We start from the raw sequence: 26,170 nt of genomic DNA, 5'->3' as shown, positions 1-26,170 counted from the left end.
GTTAAAAGCACCATCCCAAGTTCCACTCTTGGTCTGGTCCAAAAGGTCTCTTCTGTTTTTATGACAAGCTCACCTGTCTGTGCTGGGCCCCATCATGGGCAGCTGGGTGGGCATATCTGCAAAGCAGTGATCTTCAACAAGAAACTTGCCATCATCCCTCTCTGAGCCATAGACCGCCAAGATGGTTCCTGGATTGACAAGAAGGTACAGCAGTTCACTGCCAACTGTTTCAGCATGAAAACCTAGACATTTAATATTCATGATGTGTGGGAAATCACATAAGGTTATGCTTTGTCCTCTTCTGATATTCAGGAGGACAAGGTTTTGCCTCAGTTCACTGAATATTTGTTGAGATAAATCAATGCTGAGGTAGGCACCAAGAGGGGCAGTTGCTTAAGTCTTTTCAAGCTGATCAATTCCATCCTCCCCTTTCCAGGTTCAAACCAGACTTAACTTACATTTCCAAAGCAGAAGGGATCCTTTTTTGTAATACGGAGGGCAGTCATAGTTGAGAATCAGCGGACAGCTCTGTCCTGCCCATTCCCCTCACCCACAATGCACAAACTGCAATGGCCTTACTTTAGAACAAGATCCCGTAAGTAATTTTTTGAAGACAGAAAAGAAGGAAGTGTGGTTTGTGTTGACTTCTATCCTCTTCTGTACAACAGTTGTGCAAGTTTCTTTTCTTTATTAATAATTACCAACTGATTAGATCTGAGGATTTCACGGTGCTATACAACAAAATAAAATATAAACATATACGATACACAAAATGGACTACACAAGGAAGGCATTTGCAACACATATCTAAAAATATAAATATTTGGAGCATGAAAATTCCAGAGAAAGACAGACCACATAGGGAAATAGACCTAAGTTCCACATTAGATATTGGGTCCATTTGTTTGAATACTATGCCTTGATCCGGGACTCTCCAAACCATCCTACCTGTCACCAGCTTGTCAATCTGTATCGCTCCTTCCAGTCTGATTCGCTGCAGCTCATCCTCCAAGATCAGTTCATCGGACTGGTGGATGTACTTGGTACGAGGAGGCTGTGGTGGCAGATTGTGCTGTAAAGGCAAGCAACCGCTGGATGTTAAGGAAACAGCTGTGACAATGCAGCTCTGATGCTAGGCTCTAGTAGAAACAGCTTTGCAGCCACCACAACATTATTCAGGATGCGTTTTATTAAAGCGTTTCACGATTAACACTTATCCATAGATCTTTCAGGCCACACACATACAACTCTGTCGAAAATGAATTCTGCTCTCAGGCTGAAATGAGGTCTCCATTCTTGCTCTGGAACAGTTTTCCCAAAGGAAATTTGCTTTCTTTTCTGCCTCCCACAGGAGCTGCTACAACTCTGTTTGGAAAACTTTAGATGGTGGGTTCTGTTAAAAATACTTGTGACTGGTGACGAATGGTCACTGACAGTTATGATTTCTAGTCATTTTGCTGTCACTTTATGTATTCCTTATTCTTTCTGATTTTTTTAAGCATTGGAAAAACAGGTTAGAAGTATTTTAAATTATTTATCTCCAGATTTTGTAGCTCTCCCTTGGTGCAAAGAAAGATTTGGTACAAGGTCAGAAGACTTAAAATAACCTCTAATCATATAAGTACCAATTGTAGTCATTGCAGTTCCTGCTGGACGAGAGCCTATAACACCATGTGCCATTAATTGTATACATCTACATTTTTAAAAGATGATACTGCAAAATACAGACACAGAACGACAGAGGAGGAAAATGAGAGAGATACAATAAACCCTATAGCAAAACCCAAAAATGCTTTTGAAGCTGATTTTTACAAAAGCTTCCATGAGTCATTGTGGTTACAAGGCTAAGTTTATTAATAGCTGGGTTGAGAAACAGACTTAATTGGAAAGGCAGATCCAAGGACTCATAATTGTGCCACATGCAATGCGCTTTCGGGGAGGCCGTGTCTTCCTTTGCCTCATGCCTATTATAGCCTCCTTTCTTTACTAAATCAGGACTGACGCTAACTTCCCTGAAACTGAGCAGGCCCTGGGGAGCCAGATGACCCTCTCTATGCTGCAGACCATGCTTCTTTAATTCCTTTTAAAACACACCTCATGCAGCTGTTTTCCAAAAAGTAATAGTTACAGTTACTTACATGCACACACTCAGAAACTGTTTTGCATCTTGGGCTCTCATCCTCCTGGCTGTACCTCTCTCTTGTTTTAATTAGTCACAGCCTATACTGAACTCTCACGCACCATGTTGCCAATGGTTTGGGGCTTTTTTAACAGTAATAGCCAGGACAAAGAATAACAAAACAGAACAATGCCTTTTGCCACAGACTGTACTTCATTTATCCCAGCAAATGTAATATATTGAGACAAAAAGGTGTCTCATGTATTTTCTGGCAAATCATGATGGAGAGAAGCTAAAGCGGACTCATTTTGGTTGTAAGCAAGTTGGTCTCAGCTGGCATTTGAGGGACAGCATTTGAATTGTCACTGAAGTTGGTCCATGAAACCCTAGTACAAGCAATAACCCAAACCTACGCATAACCCTCAATATGCTGAAAATGTTACTGGAGTCAGAAAGTACTGCATGGCTCACTTGATGCATGGTATTAAAAATATAGATGTGTCCTGGCCAGAAGGGTAAACACAAATTTCAGCCTCTGCCAGCGATGCTATAGTTACATCCTAGGTTGCACTTGCAGAAGGCTGCACTGAATCCCCATCAACCCGAGGATTCCTCTTTTATTCACGTGGCAATGCCAATGTTGCTTGCCTGACTCTTTAGCAGGATGTTTTATCAATACACTCGAAACTGCAATGCTCAGGCTCTGCTAGTTACATTTTATATATTATCTATTTTAGTATAAGTCCAACAATATACATCCCTCCTGCCTAACTCTCATTTGTACTGGGATACGGAAAAGGTAAGGAAATGGCTGGGGGGAAAAGCTGACTTTTCAGTTCACCAAAATTCCAAAAAGAGCTTGCCATGTCAGCATTTCATTGCCATCTTCAGGCAACAAAAGGCTTCAAGACTCAAGGACTCAGGACTTTAGCAATCCCTGTAGATATCCTACTTTAGTGAAGCTTCATTGAATGTATCAATTATCAAGAATCTCTTGCCCCACACAAAACATGCACTAGTCGTCTTTGCTGCTGTTTACAAACATCAAGATAAGAACAACACACATCCAGGCAGCAAAACCCCCATCCTGCTAATACGAATTTAGCCAGAAGTGCCCTGTATTGAGAAACAGGTTCCTTTCCCTGGGAACACTCCTGCACTCGCTGTAGAAAATGACTTTTTGGTCAAAAATCCTCTATTCTTCATCATCAGCCAACCCAACTGGTAAGGAATTGATGCATGTTGAGGTACTTAGTGACCATGGACCCTATGTGGGCTGCAATGTTTTTCTGATGCCTTAAGGAAGATTCCATGTGGAATTGCTACAGTGTGACAAGACCCACAAACTACACTGAAAAAAGAGAATCCTTATTAGAGTAAGGCAAGTGTCTGGCAAGTGGTGTTCACCTTCCAAAGCACCCATCACCTGTCACATGCAAATAATAATTCAAAAGTTATGTCCTCATAACGGTTGTTGGCATTCACAACTGCAGCAAGCAAATTTCACAGAAACTTCTCAAAAAATGATATTACTCATCTGGTCAGTGACTTCTCACAGCCAATCCTTGGTGGTGTGGCTCCAACACATGTGTTTGCAATCATGATGTGCTGTTTGAGTGGAGTTCGTTACCAGGGTGAGTTAAGCTTATTACTCAACAATTGTCCTTCCAGAGTTAAGTAAGACAGAGTCACATCACACTGCCAGCAGAATGGATACTTCCAGATGTGGGGGTTTTTTTCTAAAAAAAGATGGCAGGCACAAGAGCTCAGCAAAAATGACAGTGACAAGCCACATAGAACATATGTTGTCTCCATGCTAAGCACACATAATTCATCTGGTGTACAGTTGAGTAGCACAACTAGTGTTGCGTAGCACAACTAGCAGAAGTCCAAGAGAGATATTTATGCAAGTTGGAAGGGGAAGGCAGTTATAGCCAGAGTCCATGGTCTGTGTGAGCAAGCCCTGACATTTCTAGCCAAAAAAGTCATGTAGCATGTGAAGGGAGAGAATGTTCTCTGAAATTCAGAACAGCCGTTGGCTTTTAGAATAAACAAAATCTTCTTGCAGTGATGCAAATAGTGTTCAAAGTGCTATAAGTTTTCCAGAAAAATAAGTTGTCTTATTTTAATTCAAAACAATTTTATTATGTTTCATTATGTTTCTGTGTTTATTTTTAATTTCAAACGAAGAACAGAATTTTTATTAAAAGGGAGTTGGATGATGGTGAAGAACAAGTGGAGAGGCATAAAGATTTCTTAAAATTAGTAAGAAGATATAATGCTAAACATTTTGGCACCCTAACCCTCAAGACTTTGCCCTCACCTATCTGATACCCTACAAATTTCTGATAAGCACTATAAAAAAAGGTCTCGCGTTTAGTCCCTGGCATGTTCCATTAAGGAGATTTGATACTTAGAAATGCAATCTGTTGTTTTCTATCTATCTCTGGATATTTCTATCCACAACGTTTTGATTCATTACTCTATATAGACCTTAAAACCCCATCACATTCTTTTATTACCTCTTCACTGATTTCCCGGAGGATGGAAGGTTGAAGCTGCATAGACTTGAATAGCGTCCCCACCACACAGCACTTTTCTCCTAGCTGCAGCTCACAAAGCTTCTTCACTGTAATGTTGCTCCCTTTGAGAGAATGACAGCAGATTAGACAGGTGGAATCTTGCAAGGAATAAAGAAAAGAGAGGGGGATACTTCCCTCTTAGGGGACTCCCCGTGTTCAGAGAACACGGCCAGACAGCCCAAAAAACCTACAACAACTATCAGATCCCGGTTGTGAAAGTCTTCGAGAATACATTGACTCTGCTACGCTTCCCCCCCCCCCATTTCCAAGACAATGATAACATATTTTAATTGTCATTTTAAAAAACGTGTAAGAGCTTCAATAAAATGATCACATCGGCATATACAAAGCATCTACTAAGCCAAGAATGAAATACAAATCCACAAAATAAAATATGAAACCACAAAGAAACACAGCAATAACCCAAAAATTCAGGGCAGCACTGTATTTAATTAATTACCTGCTCTAGGTTATCCTTCTGCCCACTCTATTTTCATAAATATTTTGTGAGCTAGGTTAGGCCCAGCATGCGAGCTTCATATCTCAATGAGGACTAGATGCTGGATCTACTGAATTTTAGTCCAACCCACTAACAAAGATTACAAAAAATATGACAGTAAATCAGTATTATCTGTTAAAAGCAAGGAGCTACCCAGGCTTGTTTTTATTGTCTTAGCCAGTCCACTGACTCAGCTGATATACCAGAGGACAATTTAGCCCTTGATCTGAATTGTAACTCCGTAGCTGATTTAAAATGAGATCAAATTTGCACCCAGCAGGCCTCCTTGAAATGGACATTTCATTAACAGGATGCTATTAATGATGAAAAGGTTCCTTTAAAAAAAAACACACAATGAGTTCAGGATACAGGAGGAGAGTTTCATGCTCAATCTGGCATACTGATACAGTAGTAGCTCCACTGCATGTCATAATAAGCAGACCAGCAACCTTAACAGTAAACAGTTTTGTGAAAAACTGAAAGATTTCATGAAAAAATACAACAGATACTGCACTCTAGTGACAAGTAACACCAACTGCATCACACCTAAACTTTAAATATTTTTTCAAGCCTTTGTCCAGCAAGTGTCATCCGTTCTTTCCAATGACACTGTACCCACAGTACTGTACACATGTTTTCAAAGATCTACATTATAAGCTTTGTTTCATGTTAAAGTTTAGCACCTCTGCAGAAAGATTTTATGCATTACGCTTTTACAAGGCAAAACAAACATGTTGCTTTGCCTCCATCAAGAACTCTTTCACATCAACTGATTGAGTCTCTCTCTCTCTCTCTACCTCCCAGGATTCTCCAAGAATTCCCCAAGCAGAATTCTGGCAGTTCTAGCCCACGGATCCACACGTACATTTTGCTCACCTGAGCCATGATCTCTTTCTAAGACTGCATGCCTGTCTAGGCCTAGACTTCCTGTTGTAAGTGTACAAAAAAGGGAGCTGCCACAGTGCTTTCTGGGATTCATAGTCCTTTCAGAAATGCCCTCTGCAGAATCTAAAGGGTAGCAAGATTACCATTTCAAGGAGGCACCAGGGCACTTTCTTTGTACATTGGTGTCAAAAAAAGAGCACCAAACAAAACCAACAGCACCTCCCTAGGAAGGACAAGCAAAAGCCATATGGCATCGGAAAGACCAAAACATTAGAGACAAACAAATATTTATTGTGACTTATTAAACATCTGTGGCAGAAGCATGAGTGGATACACTTCAGGTTCGCAGACTTACTATATTTTTTACACAAACTAGAGAGTTGCTATAAAAGATTTGTAACAAGGGTGGACAACTTTCAAAGGTCCAGGGGCTGTGCATGCCAATCCCTGGGGCTGAAAGGTGCTTTCTGTGCCCCACTAGAGACCACTCTATTAGAGATATGGCATGTGTTCTTTAGAGTTGTGGGCATATGCATATATAATCTGCTCATTAAGGTATTCCTGTTTACTGGATGCAACAGACTCTAGAGCAAGAAAGCAGGTGCCCCAAATCAATTTATTGGTCTTCAAAGACTTACATCTGTTCCTGGTCTTGTTTGGTTGAGAGACTACAGCTTCTCCCCTCTTGCTTTCAATTAAATGATGTATTTCTTTTCTATAGTGACCTTACTATCCAGACTCATAATGGAATCTGGCCTTCTAACAACACTCCTCTCAGCTTCACTGAGACACTCAAACAGCTTCGCCACTTTATACACCCAAGAAGGGAACGCTGACAACTACTATACTATTACACTTTTGTTCTTCTGATAAGCCCAAGCAAATGTCCCTGCTACTGCTGTTCATATCATATCATTCACAGAAAGGTAGATTTTCATCCATGCCTTTAAAAGCATACAAAGATGAGCTTGATTGTCCCATCAAAAGAATCTGGATTAACATAATTGAGGCAAAAACCAAAAGGAACATCACAGAATCTACCATCTGTCCAATCAAGGAGGAGATGAAGATGAAACCTTTAAAGAACAAATTGTGGAACTGTTTAAAAAGACACGATGTTGTAGTAGATGTTGTAGTAATGGGAGTTTTCAATTATCCTAATATCTATTTCAAGGATGAAATGCCTAGCTTGACTGCTGATAACATTCTCCTACAAAAAGTGGAGGAAGAAACTAGGGGAGTGGCTATCGTTCATTCTAACTAATAGAGATGATTTGGTGAAAGAAATGGCAGATTTGGAAGAAAGGAGTGGGAGATTTGCTTAGGCTTATTGAAACAATGCAAGTATAAAAGCGCAGTCATTGTCAGTAATTGTCAGATTGTATCCTTCCTCTGTATGACAACCTTTTGAATATCTGAAGAGTGCTATCATATCTACCCTCAGGTATTTTTCTTAAGGCCAAACAAGCCCAGATCTATCAGTCCTTCCTCAGACGGCTTGGTTTCCAGTCCATCCATCATCCTTGTTGCCCTCCTCTGAGCTTGCTCCAGTTTGTTGGCATCTTCCTTGAAGTGTGATGTACAGAACTGGACACAGTTCTCAAAGTAAGAGGCCTAACCAGTGCCCAATAGATGGGACTTCACATGATCTGCAAACTACATTTCTGTTAATGCAGCCGAAAATAGAATTTGCCTTTTTAAAAAGCCACATCACAACACTGGCTCATATTCTACAACAATTCCTTTTTGCATATAGTGTTGCTGTGCCAAGTGTCCATCAGTTTATAACTGGCTTCTTTTTCCTAGGAGTAGAATTCTGCACTTATCCCTGTTACGTTTTTGTGAATTTTATTTTTGTCTTCCAGGCCATTCACTATTCCACCCTATTTTGTGTGAACTGCAAAGCAAGATGTGATTGTTTCATTCAAAAGAAGGGGTGGTTGTTTTGTGCTTTAGCACTTCCCATTAAAGAGAGAGAGAGAGGGAAAGTAACTAAAAAACCAGGAAAGGGAAGAGATGCAAAGTGTCAGAAAAAGGGACACACGAGGACTGGAAGCAAGAGGGCAGGTGTTAAGAGTTCATTTTAATATCCTAAGAGAAAAACACCCAAAACTGTCAACACTGCCCAGGCACTGAAGAAAGGGAAAAATAATTTTTGGTGGGGGGGTGACAGAGATGGCAGAAAGTTTTGTCTTCCAGGCTGTTCACTATTCCACTATTTCAATTAATTTTTCATTTATGCATTACAGTCCAACACAACTGAAGAGTGCTAGTTAGAGGAAGGCTGCCCCTTTAAAAGCAAGTCAAGTACCTTCCCATCAGCAAGACCATTGTAACACAAGCACAAAACAAAACTGAGCTTGAGGAAGTACACAGATTGTTCCTAAAGGCTCCTCAATGTCAAGGAAGGGGAAGGCTTTGGGATCTTTGCTCCAGAGCTGCCCTCCCACCACAGTTCAGAGGCTGTTCCCCCCCCCCCCGCTCTGCTGGAGTTCTATCAGAGGGGAGAAAGGGGCACAGATCTCCTTGTGAGACAAGGAGGGAGGATTGGCTCTTTTTTGCCAGTCCTCCCAACTCACTGCCGCGTGCATGCATGCATGCGAACTGGGCCACCTTATCACTCCCCTCGCCATCTATACTGTGCTGCCACTGCTGCTGCAGTGTCGAGGGGGTTGATGAACCAGGAACTGGGCAACCTTATCACACCTATGCCCATTCACACCCTGCCAATGTTGCTGCAGCAGTGAGAACATTTCTCTTGATACAAAGTGGTACCTCAATAACCTGCAAGACAAAAAGAAAAAAACGAGCTGCCAAACAGGCTTATCTGGAAGAGCAGTTGGCAGACTGACCCCAAACAGGAAAGCATTTACCTCCGGGTTAAGTATGCTTTGGGTAGCAACTCTGGTGTCATTTAAACACATGACACTACAATCGGCTTACATCTAAGTATGTTACTCAAGCATGTTACAACTAACTCAAATGTCAAGCTACCTCAGTCAGAAGTGCAGGAGGACTAGCATGTGGAGGAAGATCTGCAGCTCAACAGATTAGCAGGCTGGCTCTTCACACTGGAGAATCAAACTCCTAATCTCTGGCTCCACAGCCATCTGCCCAACTCAGAGAGCCGTCCTGCCAGCTAGGGAGGTTGTTGTTGTTGTGCCATCAAGTCACCTCCAATTCATGGTGACCTTATGAATGAGCAGTCTGCAGAAGGTCTTGTCCTCAGTTGCCCTGCTCAGCTCTTGCAGACTCAAGTCTGTGGGTTCTTCTAGGTAGTCACTTCCTCTTACATTTCGTCTTCCTCTTTTCCTGCTGCCTTCCACCTTTCCCAGCATTATTGTCTTTTCCAGAGAATCCTGTCTTCTCATGATGTGTCCAAAGTAGGACGGCCTCTGTTTCAACATTTCGGCCTCTAGAGGTTGTACAGGCTTGGTTTGATCAAGGGCCCACTTGTTTGCCTTTCTTGTTTACCAATCCAGGGTATCCACAATTCAACACCCAAAGCTGGGAGGTTGACTCAGCAGGACTTTAACTCAACCAGTCTTTGCCATTCTAGACTGTTTAGAACTGCACTGTTTTCACTCCAAGCAGAGCCACTGATATCCACAACTTCTAACACATGTCATACCGCAAGAGAAGAATGCTATTTTGAAAGCACTTACCCCATTTGCGTCGGGCTCTCTCCACCAATAATGGTCTCATCTGAATGAGGCGTGTGGCATAGATGTGAGCATACTGCCGATTGAAAGTCCGCTCCCCAAGTCTGAAGTTCTGGGAGCAGTTGGTATAGCTGCTGATGGGCACACGGGCAAAGATAGAGGCTGCTGCAGATGGGGAGGTCAAGAGACTCTGTGCAGACTGGACAGCCTGCTCTGAGAACATGGCCTGCAGAAGGACAGCAAGTCTATGTCGATGGTTTCTGCAGAGGAGAAAGAAATGCGTGTGAGTGGCTACAGAACAGATTTCTGGAGCTTGCAACATAGGCTGCAGTGTGAGTCCCAGGCGTTCATTTTACGAAAGGACTCACATTCTTACATCACATACATAAAATGTGCTACTATATTATGTGGTATTGGACAGCAATTTAGTTTACTTTAAGAAGAAATATTAATTCACAGAAGTTAAGGCAATTTAAAGCTACCAGTCAATAGCTATATATCCTCCAGGTTTACAGGCTGTGAAGACTGCTGGCAAAATAAATACATAAAATAATGGAGGTAGAGGGCCAGTGCCCCTACAGGCTTCTCACAGACATATGATTGGATTGGTCACTATGGAAAAGACAAGATGTTTAAAATAGCTTTTCATGCTATCTAAGCTAATCAGCAATAACAAATTTTGAGGTAATAAATATGGAACTGAAGACAGTGTTTATGTTCAGGGTTGCCTGTGAAATTTTATTTTTCATTTCCCTGACCAACATGTGTCAATTTCCCTGACCACCATTCAAATATAACCACAAGTTAAAAAATGAATAGGTCATGTTACATTAATGCAAGTCTTAATGAAATGTTCCACTCTACAACTACACAAGTCTCAACTGCAAAAATATTTGTTAAAGTAAGAGATTTAATATCAGCTCCTTTCAACATTAACTGCAGCATGTTTTGCAATTGCACCAAAATTAAACCAAGATACAAACTTCAATTCATGTAAACTCTGAATGCTAACAAATGACATAATATTTTTGTTATTGCTTTACAGGTACACTAAAAATTATATAAATGTTCTATCTAAAATGGTTTCTCTGAAGCCACATTACAAGACTGATAGTTTTGAAACGGTAGTAATAATCAAGGTAGAAATTAGAATACAAGTAATCTGTTTTTTAAAAAGTAAAGATTTAACATATTAGTAGTAGTAGTAGTTTTAGTTTTATTTATATGCCACATTTCTTGCAACAAGGGACCCAAAGTGGCCCACAACATTAAAATTCACACAATTAAAAACACAGTAAGTTACATATTAAAAGACAAATTAAACAATATATGATTTAAAATAAAATTAAAACATTAAAACATAAAAACATGAGAAAGATTAAAATTATCTGCTAAAATGGAGTGCAGGGATTTAGTTGTAACTGTTAAAAGCCTGCCTGAAGAGATGGGTCTTCAGCTTTTTTTTTTCAGAAGGATAAGAGGGAAGGGGCCATCCTCATCTCCCGAGGGAGAGCGTTCCATAGCCTGGGAGCTGCCTCAGAGAAGGCCCTCTCCCGTGTCCTCATCAGCTGTGCTTGTGCTGGCAATGAGACCAAGAGGAAGGCCTCCTCTGCTGATCTTAATCACCGGTGCTTATTTTGACATATAAAGCCCTAAACGGCTTGGGCCCTGGATACCTGAAGGACCGCCTCCTTCCATATGAACCTACCCGGCAGTTAAGATCTAGCCAGGGGGCCCTTTTGAAAGAGCCGTCCCTTAAGGAGGTAAGAGGGACGGCTTGTAGATAAAGGGCCTTTTCGGCAGCTGCCCCCAGACTATGGAATGCCCTCCCGACTGAGATTTGTCTGGCGCCGACGCTGATGACATTTCGGCGCCAGGTCAAAACCTTCCTGTTCCAGAAGGCTTTTAATTGAAATTATATTAGCTGTGGGTCTGATGGCAATTTTAATTGTATTTTAATTGTATTTTAATTATTTTATCTTTTGCTATATTGAATTTTAATTATTGTAAGCCGCCCAGAGACCTCTGGGTAGTTTGGGCGGCATATAAATTGAATAAATAAATAAATAAAATAAATAAATAAATAAATATAGGGAGACAGGGTCCTTCAGGTAGCCTGGACCCAAGCTGTATAGAATTTTATAGATAATGACCAGCACTTTGAATTGGGCTTGGAAACTGACTGATAGCCAGTGCAGTTCTTGTAACAGGTGTATTATATGCTCCCTGTAACTCAGTGGTCCCCAACCTTGGGCCTCCAGATGTTCTTGGACTTCAACTCCCAGAAATCCTGGCCAGCAAGAGATGGTGGTGAAGGCTTCTGGGAGTTGTAGTCCAAGAACACCTGGAGGCCCAAGGTTGGGGACCACTGCACTGGCTCCAGTCAGTAGAATTTTGCACCAGCTGAAATTTCCGAACTGCCTTCAAAGGCAGCCCCACACAGAGTGTGTTACAGTAATCCAAACGGGATGTAACTACGGCATGTGTCACTGTAGCCAGACCTGACATCTCAAGGAACGGGCGCAGCTCGCGCACCAGCTTTAGCTGTGCAAATGCACTCCGGGCCACCGCTGAGTCCTGGGCATCCAAGCTTAGGGATGAATCCAGGAGTACACCCAAGCTGCGGACCTGAGTTTTCAGGGGGAGTGTAACTCCATCCAGCACAGGTAGTATCCCTGTTCTCTCATCTGCCTTCCGTCTAACCAGGAGCACCTCTGTCTTGTCTGGATTAAGTTTCAGTTTGTTTGCCCTCATCCAGCTCATTATTGACGCCAAGCACTGGTTTAGAGTCAAGACGGTTTCCCTGGAATTAAATTTTCTCTTTTTATTTTGTAACTCTTTCAGTTTAGCAGGAGACAAAAATGTCCATTCCATACACAAGCATGACCCAAAACATGCTTATCTTTATATGTAAGTTAAATGCAGTACTAGAAGATACTGTTTCAAGTTGGCATCTTGCTAAATGTTTAAACTAGTCCTGCTTTGCAAATGCTACAGGCAGACTTTGGAAATGTTACAGGCAAACCATGCAGAGACAGAGCTCAACAAACAGTTGGGCTGGTTGCTGGGGGTGGAGCTGAGAAAAAGGTGGATGTGGAAAAGGCATCATTCAGTTTTACTTGTATTCTGCTACTTCTCTATTCCAGCTGCCACAAGAACGAATCATACTCTTCCAGCAGCAGGTCAAAAATCTACTGCTTGAATATATTTTAATCACAATTTCCCTGACTTCAGGCCAAGCTTCCTGACTTTCCCCGATCAATTTCCATTGCCCTCACTTTCCAGAAAGTGGCAACTCTGAGTTCTTCTCCCCCAATAAACCCATAAGGTCAGTTAGACAAAAAGACTATTTTTTTCCAAGGCCACTGAGCAAAAGGCAGGAAATAACTGAAACTTGGTGGGATGACTCCCAGGACTGGAATACAGCAATTGAGGGATATAAACTGATCAAAAAGAACAGAGAGAATAAAAAGGGAGGTGGAGTGGCAGTATATATCAAAAATACACATTCCTGCACAGAAATACAGGAGGAGCTTGGCTGTTCAATCAAGAGCATCTGGATCAGTCTAGTTGGGGCAGAAAACAAAGGGGACTTGGTAGTTGGAGTCTACTATCAACCGCCCAATCAAAGTGAGGAAGCGGATGAAACTTTTGAAAATCAAATTGCAGGGGTTTCAAAGAGACACGTCGTAGTAGTGCTGTACGGTTTCAATTATCCAGATATATGTTGGGAAGGAAATTCTGCCAAGTATGGCTCTTCCAAGAAATCTCCTGGCTTGTGTGGCTGATACAGTGGTGCCTCGCATAGCAATCGCTCCGTTTAGCAACGAAATTGCTTTGTGATGAACATTTTGCAATCGCTTTGCGATGTTCCCTATGGGTTTTTTCGCTTTGCGATGACCGATCATCGCAAAGCGACCATTTTCGCACAGCTGATCGGCGGTTTCAAAATGGCTGCCGGGGGATTCCTCACTTAAGAGGCACCAGAAATGGCCTGAATGGTGAGTTTTAAACCCATAGGAACGCATTAATCGCATTTTAATGCATTTTTATGGGCTTTTTAATTTCGCATTGTGACGTTTTCATTCAACAGCGATTTCGCTGGAACGAATTAACGTCGCAATGCGAGGCACCACTGTAATTTTCTCCTACAAAAAGTGGAGAAAGAAAACTAGAGGTTTTTGCTATCCTTGACTTGATTCTGACCAACAGAGATGACTTGGTGGGGGGAGTGGCAGTAAGAGGAACCTTAGGCGAGAGTGACCATGTCCTTCTAGAATTCTTGATTTCAAAGGAAAGGAAAGGAAAGGAAAGGAAAGGGTAGCCACACACTTCTGCTGGATTTAAAAAAAAGTACAGACAGCATAAAAATACAGACCATTGCATGTGTCTGAGGAAGTGGCTTTGGATCCACAGTGGCTGTTCCATCGAGAGCATCTGGATCAATCTAGTTGAGGCAAAAAACAAAAGGAACTTGGTAATTGGAGTCCAATCAAAGAGAGGAAGCGGATGAAACTTATGAAAAACAAATTGCAAGTTTTTCAAAGAGACATGACATAGTAGTGATGGGAGATTTCAGTTATCCAGATATATGAGAGGAGGCAATTCTGCTAAGTATGGCCCTTCCAAAAAAATTCCTGGCTTGTGTGGCTGATAATTTTCTCCTACAAAAAGTGGAGAAAGAAACTAGAGGATTCTTGATTTCAAAGGAAATGAAAGCAGAGCGTAGCTGCCCACTTCTGCTGGATTTTTAAACAGCCAGTTTTAATAATCTCAGAACAAGGATATGTAAGGTCCAATGGCAGGAGATCCTAACAAGAAAAGGAGATCAAGACGGGTGGGAGCGTCTAAAAAAAGAGAAATTCTAAAGGCACAACTACAAATAATTCCAACAAGAAAAAAAGGGGGGAGGCAGCAAAAAAGGCCAGTGTGGCTTCACAAAAAGCTCAGGGAGGACCTAAAAACCAAAAAAGACATGTACAGGAAGTGGAAAGAAGACCAGGCCACCAAGGATGAGTACAGACAAGTAGCAAGGAAATGCAGGGATGTGATTAGGAGGGCAAAAGCTGAGAATGAACTCAGGTTAGCTAGAGACATTAAAAGCAGTAAAAAAGCATTCTTCAGGTATGTGAGTAGCAAAAGACAAACAAAAGACATAGTGGCACAGCTCTGCAATGGAGATGGGAAAATGATAACAGAGGACAAAGAAAAGGCAGAGGTGCTCAATTCCTATTTTAGTTCAGTCTTTTCCCATCAGACAGACTATGAACTTCCAAACAAATTGGAAGTGCAAGGGGGGGGGGACAGGATTGCAGCTGGAGATTGATAAACAAATAGTCCACTTTGAACAAGTTCAAATCTCCAGGGTGGATGAACTGCATCCAAGAGTACTGAAGGAACTGGCTGAAGAGCTCTCAGAACCACTATCCATTATTTTCTTGAAATCATGGAAAACAGGAGTGTTACATACAGCACTGATGTTACCTGTCTGTCATGGGTTTGGAGGGAAAGTTCCATCCTATGGGGAGTGGAAGGCGGGACATCAGGAGGAGGGGCTGTACTGTATATATATGTGGAGCGTGTGAGGAGACACTGGGATGTGAAGAAGAAGCAGCTGGGAAGAAGAAGCTGGTGTGGGAGTCTGTGTGTCAGACAGGGTACTACTGTGTGTCAGAGTACCAACCTGATAGGTTCAGGTGTCTGTTGGTTAGCCAGAACTGATAGGTTCAGGGTCTGTGCTTCAAGTTAAGGGTTCTGTGTGAACCAAACTGTATGCATGTATGAATGAGACTAAGCCACGTTACTATATCTTATTCACCTGATCATTTTATTTTCCCTGTGTGTTGTATTTAATAAACCTTATTCTTTTATTTGTTGAAAATCCATCCCTGGTCTGTGTGACTTCTTATAGGGAATGGTTGGTGGCAGCTTAGTTAACGTGTGGCAGATCCCAGTAGGTCTGGGTTTGTCACATTGATTGGTGTCCAGCGTGTGGGATACGACTGGTCCAGTTGTCCAGTGATCCAGCAAAGCCTTGGCAAGTGTGCCCAGAGCAAGGGGGGTCTAGTCAGGGACAATCTGAGGGCGCGTAGGTAATCTTCTAGGTGTACCTCACGGGGAGGTGCGCTAGTGGAAGAACGTGCCAACTGGGGAGACCAGATTAGGGAGCTCTGAGGCAGCCTGTTTTTGGCGGGAAAAAAGCTGAGGCAAAACTGTATAGTAACAGTGATTTAGCCTGCCTGCTGAGAGGCCCAGCAGAGGGGGGTAGACTCTAGCTCGCAACTGTTGCAAGTTAGTGTTGAAAGGACAGCAGCAATCTATAGGGAAAGCTGGTTCTGAGGCAAAAGAAAAAAAAAAGTGGTCGTTTTATTTTGAGGCTTGACTTTTTAAAGCAGCCTGTTCTGAGGGGGGATTATGCCCTTGACTCGAAGCCAGATGGCAGAAATGGGTGAAGTGAAAGACCCCCAGGTAGACCAAGGTTCTGAGGATGAATTTGGCTCAGTGCAAGGTGACAGCACGGGAGAACAGAACCCAGAACTCAGAAAATTGCTCATAGCCCAACAGCATGAACTGAGGATGAGGCAATTTGAAATGGAGGAAAGATTAGAGAGAGAAAAAATGGAGGAAAGATTGGAGAGAGAGAAAATGGCGTTTGAATTAGAGAGAGAGAGAGAGAGAATGGAGAGAGAAGAAAGAATGGAGAGAGAGAAAATTGCTCTGGAAAAAGAAAGGATGGCGTTTGAATTAAGAAAATTGGAAATGATGAACCAGAACAATAATAACAATAGGGATTCTGAGGGAGGCCAATTGTCTAAAGCTGACCTGAAGAAATTCCCTGTGTACCACAAGGGAGATTGTCCTGAGGTGTTCTTTTCCTTAGTGGAAAGAGCGTTTGTGGACTTCTCAGTGAGGGAAACTGAGAAGATGACCATCATGCGATCTTTAATCAGTGGTAGCCTGGCTGAAGTCTATGCCGAGATGCCTGAGGAACTGATGAAAGATTTTGCAGAGTTTAAAAAACTGGTGTTTGCAAGACATGGGATAAATGCGGAACAGCTGAGGCAAAGATTCAGGTCCCTCACAAAGAAACCAGAGCAGACTTTTACCCAAGTGGGGGCTCAATTGGTGAGGCTGCTAGAGAAATGGCTATCTCAGGAGGGGACAGAGGCCTTTCAGCAGCTCAGAGACTTGATAGCACTGGAACAGTTCTATTCAGTCCTGCATGGGGAACTGAAATTCCAGGTGAGGGAAAGGAAACCGAAATCTGTGGCAGAGGCAGCCGAGATCGCAGATTTTATTTCCCAAATAAGAAAGCCCTTGGGTGAGGGGAAAGCGATGGGGAAACCTAAAGAAACCTACAGCAAGTACTCTCAGGGACCAGGGAAAAGCCAGCAAGGGGGAGGGGCCCATGGTGAAGGGAAGCCCTCAGACATGAAACCAAGACCTCAGATTTTGGAGGGAAAACCAAAACAAGATGAGAAAGACTCAAAATACACCAGAAAATGTTATTTCTGTCAGGGAAAGGGCCATCTAATCTCAGAGTGTGAGAAATTAAAGCAGCTAAAAGGAATTGTGCCTCAGGATTCGAGTGGGACCAAGCCAAAAGCTGTGTTCTGTGTCCAGAAAGAGCAAGGCTCATTGTCACTGAGGGAGCCTGTTGCCATGGCTACTCAATCTGGAACAGCTACATCTGCTGATCAGGCTGAGGAAAATGGTCCTCTTGTAGAGGTCAGGCGCTGCCTGCTGGTGAGAACAGATTCTCAGTTGTTTGAGACAGCAGGGGTGGACGTAGGAATACTTGGCCATCAGTATAGGGGGCTGCGGGACACTTGTTCCCAGGTGACCCTGTGCCATCCAGATATTATTCCTAGGGAATATGTAATCCCAAATGAGAGCATGAAGGTGGCAGGGATTGAGGGGCAGGTAATCTCACTGCCAGTCGCGGAGGTACCTGTCAACTTTCAAGGCTGGAGGGGAGTTTGGCGGCTAGCGATTTCATCGACTCTGCCAGCAGCCGTGCTCGTGGGAAATGACCTGGCTGAACATGTGAAACGGGTGCTAGTGATTACACGCTCACAAGCCACCACGGAGACAGTTCAGGGGGGTAATGATGAGCCAGAGACGGAAGCAGAGGGGAGTTCAGAAGCTGTGGTGGAAACCTTACCCACAGACAGCAGATTTGGACAAGAGCAAAAGGCAGACGCCACTCTCCAAAAGTGTTTTGAACAGGTGACTGACGCCCAGCTAACACCTGAAACCCCAGTGAGATTTCTGGAGAAAAAGGGGATTTTATATAGAGAGACCCTGAGGAATATCTCAAAAGGGGGAGATGGGATCAGAAGTCAGTTGGTGGTACCTGAAAAGTATCGCCCCATGATCTTACAAAGGGGGCACTCTGACATGTTTGCTGCACACTTAGGGGTGAATAAAACACAGCAGAGAATCACACAGAATTTTTACTGGCCTGACATAGGGAAGCAGATCAGGGAGTTCTGTAAACAATGTGATGTGTGTCAAAGGCAGGGGAATAACCGCGACAGGACCAAAGCAAAGTTGTGCCCTTTGCCTGTGATTGACACTCCGTTCAAATGCATAGGGGTGGATATTGTGGGACCTTTGCCCAAGGCCACAAAGAGGGGAAACAGGTTCATTCTCACCATTGTGGACCATGCCACGAGGTACCCTGAAGCCATACCCTTGACTAACATTGAAACTAACACAGTGGCAGATGCCTTGGTGGGGTATATGTCCAGGATGGGATTTGCCTCAGAAATAATCACAGATTTGGGAGCATCGTTCACATCGAAGCTCATGAAACGCTTATGGCAAATCTGTGGAATTAAGCACAAGGAAACCACTGCCTATCATCCTGAAAGTAATGGGTTAACTGAGAAGTTCAATGGGACTCTAATGCGCATGATTAGGGCTTACTTGGCAGAGAATCCAAACAACTGGGACCAGAAGCTGCAATCCCTTTTGTTTGCTTATCGATCAGTGCCACAAGCCAGTACCGGGTTCAGTCCATTTGAACTTTTATTTGGGAGAAGGGTGAAAGGGCCCCTTGATTTGATCAAACAAAATTGGGAGATCACCCAGGATGACCCACAAGACGTTGTGACATACATAGACACCTTGATGAATGACCTAAAGAGAAATCTAGAGCTGGCAGCAGAAAACCTGCAAGCTCAGAAGGTCAGACAGAAAACATGGTATGACCACAAAGCTAGAGAGAGGCACTTTGACCCAGGGGAGGAAGTGCTTTGGCTTAGGCCCTGCAGAGAGAATAAACTGCAGCTCAAATGGGCAGGACCATATAGGGTCATTTCCAAGATGTCAGACCTGAACTACCTTATAGAGCAGGAGGAGAACCAAGCAAGGAGGGTGGTTCATGTGAATGCCCTAAAACCCTACTACAGAGGGGAACAGAGGGTTTTATTCGCGATAAAAGCAGCTGAGAGTGAGGAAGCTGAATTACCCTTCTGGGAGGGTAGAGGGGAAGTAAAATACAACCCAGAGGAGGTAAAGATCAGTCCTGCACTCACCCAAGACCAGCAGCAAGAACTAAAAATGCTGCTTAGTAAATATCAACAGGTGTTTTCCAACAAGCCGGGGATAGTGAAGGGAGTGATGCATCGGATCCACACAGGGGATGCACCCCCGCAGGCAGTATCCCCATACCGAGTAACGGGACCCTATAGGGACAAGGTGCGGAAGGAGCTGGACGAGATGCTTAGGGAGAACATAATCGTCCCCTCTTCTAGTCCTTGGTCCTCTCCGATAGTCCTTGTGGACAAGCCTGATGGGAGCATTAGGTTTTGTGTCGATTACAGGAAATTAAACCGTGTAACCACTCCTGATGCCTACCCAATGCCCAGGCTAGACAACCTGATTGAAACCATAGGGGGTTGTCGGTTCATCTCATCATTGGACCTGGTAAAGGGATATTGGCAATTAAGAATTGATCCCAGGGATCAAGAAAAGACTGCCTTTTGCAGCCCTTTTGGTCTCTATGAGTTTCGAGTCCTGAGCTTTGGTCTCAGAAATGCACCAGCCACATTCCAAAGGCTGATGGACCAGACCTTGGCAGGGCTCAGTGACTTTACAGTGGCCTACATTGACGACATAGGGATCTTCAGTAATACCTGGGAAGATCACCTGATACACCTGGAGTTAGTGCTGCAGAGGTTAAGTGCAGCAGGGCTAACAGTAAAGGCCAGCAAGTGTCAGCTGGGTAGCCCAGAAATAAAATACTTGGGTCACATGGTAGGGGGAGGAGTGATAAAACCCCTAGAGGCCAAAATAGAAGCAGTTCGTGATTGGCCCAGACCCACCACCAAGAAAAAAGTCAAATCATTTCTTGGGTTGGTGGGCTACTACAGAAAGTTCATCCCGAGGTTTAGCGAGATTGCGGCTCCGCTGACCGATCTGACGAGGAAGAAGGCTGATGACCGCATCCCGTGGACCAGCGACTGTGAGGCGGCGTTCCAGAGGTTGAAGGAGGCGTTAATCAACTATCCAGTGCTGCGTGCTCCAGACTTCGACCGGGAGTTCATCATCTACTCCGATGCGTCTAACAGCGGGGTAGGAGCAGTTCTTTGCCAGGAGCATGAGAATGGTGACCAGCATCCAGTGTCCTACCTGAGTAGGAAACTTCAAAAAGGTGAGAGACATTTGGCAACCGTGGAGAAGGAGTGTTTGGCCATAGTCTACGCGATCCAGAAGGCCAAGCCTTACATCTGGGGAAGACATTTTATTCTGTGCACTGACCATTCACCACTGCAATGGTTAAAGACAATGAAAACCCACAATAGCAAACTTATGAGGTGGGCTTTAAACCTGCAGGACTATGACTTTGAAGTGAAGGTGGTCAGAGGGTCAGTGAACTGTGTTGCTGACGCCTTGTCAAGAAGACCTGAAGAATGAAGACGGCGAAAGAAACATGGACTATGTATATATGTTGGTGACCAAAAGTTAAATGTACCTATTTTTTGAATTTGGTTTGTAAGAATAAAGGTAAATTGATGTAATGTATATGGTAAATGGTTAAATGCCTAATTGATATGGTTAACTTAGAATGTAAGTATAAGTAAGTATGATATTGTATGTATAACTGTTTTGTGTATTTTATCCAGGTTGTTTTTTGGGAAAAAGCACCTTAGCTTTCCCCCTACAAAACAACTTATAAAGAGGGGAGGTGTTACATACAGCACTGATGTTACCTGTCTGTCATGGGTTTGGAGGGAAAGTTCCATCCTATGGGGAGTGGAAGGCGGGACATCAGGAGGAGGGGCTGTACTGTATATATATGTGGAGCGTGTGAGGAGACACTGGGATGTGAAGAAGAAGCAGCTGGGAAGAAGAAGCTGGTGTGGGAGTCTGTGTGTCAGACAGGGTACTACTGTGTGTCAGAGTACCAACCTGATAGGTTCAGGTGTCTGTTGGTTAGCCAGAACTGATAGGTTCAGGGTCTGTGCTTCAAGTTAAGGGTTCTGTGTGAACCAAACTGTATGCATGTATGAATGAGACTAAGCCACGTTACTATATCTTATTCACCTGATCATTTTATTTTCCCTGTGTGTTGTATTTAATAAACCTTATTCTTTTATTTGTTGAAAATCCATCCCTGGTCTGTGTGACTTCTAATAGGGAATGGTTGGTGGCAGCTTAGTTAACGTGTGGCAGATCCCAGTAGGTCTGGGTTTGTCACAAGGAGAGGTACCGGAGGATTGGAGGAGGGCCAATGTTGTACCTATATGCAAAAAGGGCAAAAAAGAGGAACTTGGGAACTACAGGCCAGTCAGCCTGACATCAATCCCAGGCAAAATGCTGGAACAGGTTGTAAAGCAATCATTGTGCAAGCACCCAGAAAATAATGCAGTAATAACCAGAAGCCATCACAGATTTGTTAAGAACAAATCCTGCCAAACTAATTTGATCTCGTTTTTGATCAGGTCGCCTCCCTGATAGACAAGAGGAAATGCTGTAGATGTAGTATATCTTGACTTCATCAAAGCTTTTGACCAAGTGCCCCATGATATCCTGATTAGCAAGCTAACTAGGTGTGGACTGGATAGATCAGGGGTCAGGTAGATACATAATTGGCTACAGAATTGTACTCAAAGGGTGATGATTAATGGGTCCTTCTCTAACTGCGAGGAGGTAACTAGTGGTGTACCCCAAGGCTTAGTCCTGGGCCCGGTTCTCTTCAATATTTTTAATAATGATCTGGATGAGGGAGTTGACTATGAGGGCTACTCCATTCCTTCTACTAATAGGCGGCTAATAGAGTTTTGCCAAGAGAACAAGCTGGTCATCACAAACACTCTTTTCCAACAACACAAGAGGCGACTCTATACATGGAAATCACCAGATGGGCAATATCGAAATCAGATTGATTATATTCTCTGCAGCCAAAGATGGAGAAGCTCTATACAGTCAGCAAAAACAAGACCTGGAGCTGATTGTGGCTCTGATCATCAGCTTCTCATAGCAAAATTCAAGCTTAAACTGAAGAGAGTAGGAAAAACCACTGGGCTACTCAGGTATAATCTAAATCAAATCCCTCATGAATACACAGTGGAAGTGAAGAACAGATTTAAGGAACTCGATTTGGTGGACAGAGTGCCTGAAGAACTTTGGATAGAGGCTCGTAACATTGTACAGGAGGCAGCAACAAAAACCATCCCAAAGAAAAGGAAATGCAAGAAAGCAAAGTGGCTGTCCAATGAGGCCTTAGAAATAGCAGAGAGGAGAAGGGAAACAAAATGCAGGGGAGACAGGGAAAGCTACAGAAAATTGAATGCAGACTTCCAAAGAATAGCAAGGAGAGACAAGAGGGCCTTCTAAAATGAACAATGCAAAGAAATAGAGGAAAATAACAGAAAAGGAAAAACCAGAGATCTGTTCAGGAAAATTGGAGATATAATTAGAGGAACATTTTGTGCAAAGATGGACATGATAAAGGACAAAAATGGGAGGGACCTAACAGAAGCAGAAGACATCAAGAAGAGGTGGCAAGAATACACAGAGGAATTATACCACAAAGATTGAATATCCCGGACAACCCAGACAATGTAGTTGCTGACCTTGAGCCCTAGACATCCTGGAGAGTGAAGTCAAATGGGCCTTAGAAAGCTTGTCTAACAACAAGGCCAGTGGAGGTGATGATATTCCAGTTGAACTATTTAAAATCTTAAAAGATGATGCTGTTAAGGTGCTACATTCAATATGCCTGCAAGTTTGGAAAACTCAACAGTGGCGAGAGGACTGGAACAGATCAGTCTACATCCCAATCCCAAAGAAGGGCAGTGCCAAAGAATGCTCCAACTACCGTATAATTCTACTCATTTCACATGCTAGCAAGGTTATGCTCAAAATCCTGCACGGTAGGCTTCAGCTGTATGTGGACTGAGAACTCCCAGAAGTACAAGCTGGATTTCAAAGGGGGAGAGGAACTAGAGACCAAATTGCTAACATGCACTGGATTATGGAGAAAGCCAGAGAGTTCCAGAAAAATATCTACTTCTGCTTCATTGACTATGCAAAAGCCTTTGACTGTGTGGACCACAGCAAACTATGGCAAGTCCTTAAAGAAATGGGAGTGCCTGACCACCTTATCTATCTCCCGAGAAACCTATATGTGGGACAGGAAGCAACAGTTAGAACTGGATATGAAACAACTGATTGGTTCAAAATTGGGAAAGGAGTATGACAAGGCTGTATATTGTCCCCTGGCTTATTTAACTTATATGCAGAATACATCATGTGGAAGGCTGGACTGGAGAAATCCCAAACTGGAATTAAGATTGCCGGAAAAATATCAACAACCTCCGATATGCAGATGATACCACTCTGATGGCAGAAAGTGAGGAGGAATTAAAGAACCTTGTAATGAGGGTGAAAGAGGTGAGTGCAAAAACGGTCTGAAACTCAACATCAAAAAAATTAAGATCATGGCCACTGGTCCCATCACCTCCTGGGAAATAGAAGGGGAAGATATGGAGGCAGTGACAGATTTTACTTTCTTGGGCTCCATGATCACTGCAGATGGAGACAGCACCCACGAAATTAAAAGACGCCTGCTTCTTGGGAGGAAAGCGATGACAAACCTCGACAGCATCTTAAAAAGCAGAGACATCACCTTGCCAACAAAAGTCCGAATAGTCAAAGCTATGGTTTTTTCCTGTCGTGATGTATGGAAGCGATAGCTGGACCATAAAGAAAGCTGACTGCCAAAGAATTTATGCCTTTGAATTGTGGTGCTGGAGGAGGCTCTTGAGAGTCCCCTGGACTGCAAGGAGAACAAACCTATCCACTCTAAAGGAAATCAACCCTACTTTGGCCATCTCATGAGAAGAGAAGACTCCTTGGAAAAGACCTTGATGTTGGGAAAGTGTGAAGGCAAGAGGAGAAGGGGACGACAGAGGGTGAGATGGTTGGACAGGGTCATCGAAGCAGCCAATATGAATTTGACCAAACTCCGGGAGGCAGTGGAAGATAGGAGGGCCTGGTGTGCTCTGGTCCATGGGGTCACGAAGAGTCGGACATGACTAAACGACTACGAATAGAAGTATAGTTTCCAAATCCCACAGCATTAGTTAGGCCTCACCTTGGGTATTTTGTTCAGTTATGGACACCACGCTTCAAGAAGGATGCTGACAAATTGGAACAAGTTTAGAGGAGGGTGACAAGGATGATCAGGGGACTGGAAACCAAGTCTTATGAGGAAAGGCTGAAAGAATTGGCCATGTTTAGCCTTGAGAAAAGAAGACTGAGGGGTGATATGATAGCACTTTTCAAATATTTGAAATGCTGTCATACAGAAGAGGAGCAAGATCTGTTCTCAATCATCCCAGAGTGCAGGACATGCAACAATGAGCTCAAGTTAAAGGAAGCCAGATTTTGGTTGAATATCAGGAAAAACTTCCTAACTGTTAAAGCAACACAACAGTGGAACCAGTTACCTCAGGAGTTGGTGAGTGCTCCAACACTGGAGGCATTCAAGAAAAACTTGGATAATCACCTGCCAGATATGTTTTGATTGTATTCCTGCCTTGAGCAGGGGGTTGGACTTGATGGCCTTGTAGGCCCCTTCCAACTTCCCTTTTCTATTATTCTATGAAAGCCCTTCCCAAATCCATAACTAATATTCTGTTTACAAAAGCATACCTGCCCCCTGTGATTCAAATAAAATGAGTGAATGAATATTATGCTCCATATTATGTTAAAATGATGCTATTTGGCATGTGGTGACTTTACTTCATCAGATGTATGAAGCTAACAGGGAAAATAGTAGATGTAGAATCTATACATGGGGAGTAGGTGTGGGTGGCAGTTAAGAGTGCCAAAAGGGAATTAGAAAGACCAGGGTCCAAGTCTCTACATAGGCATAAAATCTATGCACATGATCCATGCATGTAATCCATCAAGGGCAAACACATCCTACGAACACGCAGTACACCGAGTTAGCCCATCAGTTTATCTAACTTACTGGATATTACTTAACCACTCTCGGGTCTCAAACACGGGCACCAGTCCCAGCACAAAGGCTTGAGATTTTAAGTGGATATGTTGGGGTTGAATCCATGCCTTTGGATACTAACTCTGCCAGAGAAAACCCTCTCCAAACCCACGTCATGTTTTATAACGAGCATCATTTAGTGCATTTCTTACGGAGATTTCACCTACAAGGCTTCTGCTGTTGTTGCCATGGTACCACCACACAGAGAGAGAGAGAAAAACACGCAGGGAACCCCCGCATTCCTGTCTGGGAGGGCAAATGCCTCCTCCGGTGCCCACAAGGCGTCAACCCCCCACGCCAAGCTCCTGCCGAACGACCGCACAGGATGCGGCCCATTGCTTCGTGCCCATCTTGCCCCTACAATGTTCGCCCATCACGCAGAGACCTCTTGCAAAACACACACACACACACACACACACAAAATGTCAGTCAAAAAAGGGACCTTTTGCGCCTTTTGCTCCTTCCACCCTCGGAGAGGCTTCGCCGCTCCGTTTCCTTAGAGGTCCCCACGTAACAGCTGGAAGGGAGAGGAAAGACCCTTTGCTCGCCCCGATGAAACGCCTCGCCTTCGGGGGGTTTTTTTGCTCGCGCTGCGCAAGAACACCTTAGCAACGATCACAGGAAAGGTGCCGGAAAGGGGATGAAAAGGGGGGCGAACCCCTAAAAGACCGCCTCCAACCCGCCTCCCGCCCCACGAACGCCGCCTCCGCTCCAGATCCTTCCCCCTTCGTCTACAGAGATTATCCTGCACCCACGACCCGTTTGGTCCCCTCACCGGTCCCTGGCAGGAGGAAGGCCGGAGCCTCCTCGGAGATCAGGAGCCCCAAGAGAGACGAGCGAGAAAACGCGCCAAACGCGAGCGCGCCAGAGAACGACCGACGGGAAGTGACGTCGAGAGGGCGC

The 26,170-nt window shown here is 43.7% G+C and overlaps 1 protein-coding gene across 3 annotated transcripts in view; it reads right to left on the bottom strand.

The window, feature by feature from the left end:
- POLD2 (DNA polymerase delta 2, accessory subunit) overlaps positions 1-26,169 on the bottom strand; it is a 38,989-nt gene extending 12,820 nt beyond the window's left edge. The window contains exons 1-6 of one of the 3 annotated variants that reach the window (XM_078379776.1): positions 26,043-26,161; positions 14,126-14,194; positions 9,751-10,007; positions 4,642-4,763; positions 949-1,072; positions 74-188 (exon numbers count right to left, since the gene is read on the bottom strand). In XM_078379776.1, the coding sequence (XP_078235902.1) occupies positions 74-188; positions 949-1,072; positions 4,642-4,763; positions 9,751-9,970 (581 nt within the window). In that variant the 5' untranslated portion in view covers positions 9,971-10,007; positions 14,126-14,194; positions 26,043-26,161. Of the gene's footprint in view, positions 1-73; positions 189-948; positions 1,073-4,641; positions 4,764-9,750; positions 10,008-14,125; positions 14,195-25,709 lie in introns of all 3 variants that reach the window. The other 2 variants (XM_020803577.3, XM_078379777.1) reach the window with 2 other exon arrangements.
- Between the last annotated feature and the right edge of the window lies 1 nt (position 26,170).

Source organism: Pogona vitticeps, chromosome 8 (genome assembly GCF_051106095.1).
Source record: "Pogona vitticeps strain Pit_001003342236 chromosome 8, PviZW2.1, whole genome shotgun sequence".
NCBI lineage: Eukaryota > Metazoa > Chordata > Lepidosauria > Squamata > Agamidae > Pogona > Pogona vitticeps.
The sequence above is the reverse complement of the archived record's forward strand: the minus strand, read 5'-3'. Positions and strand labels throughout refer to the sequence as shown.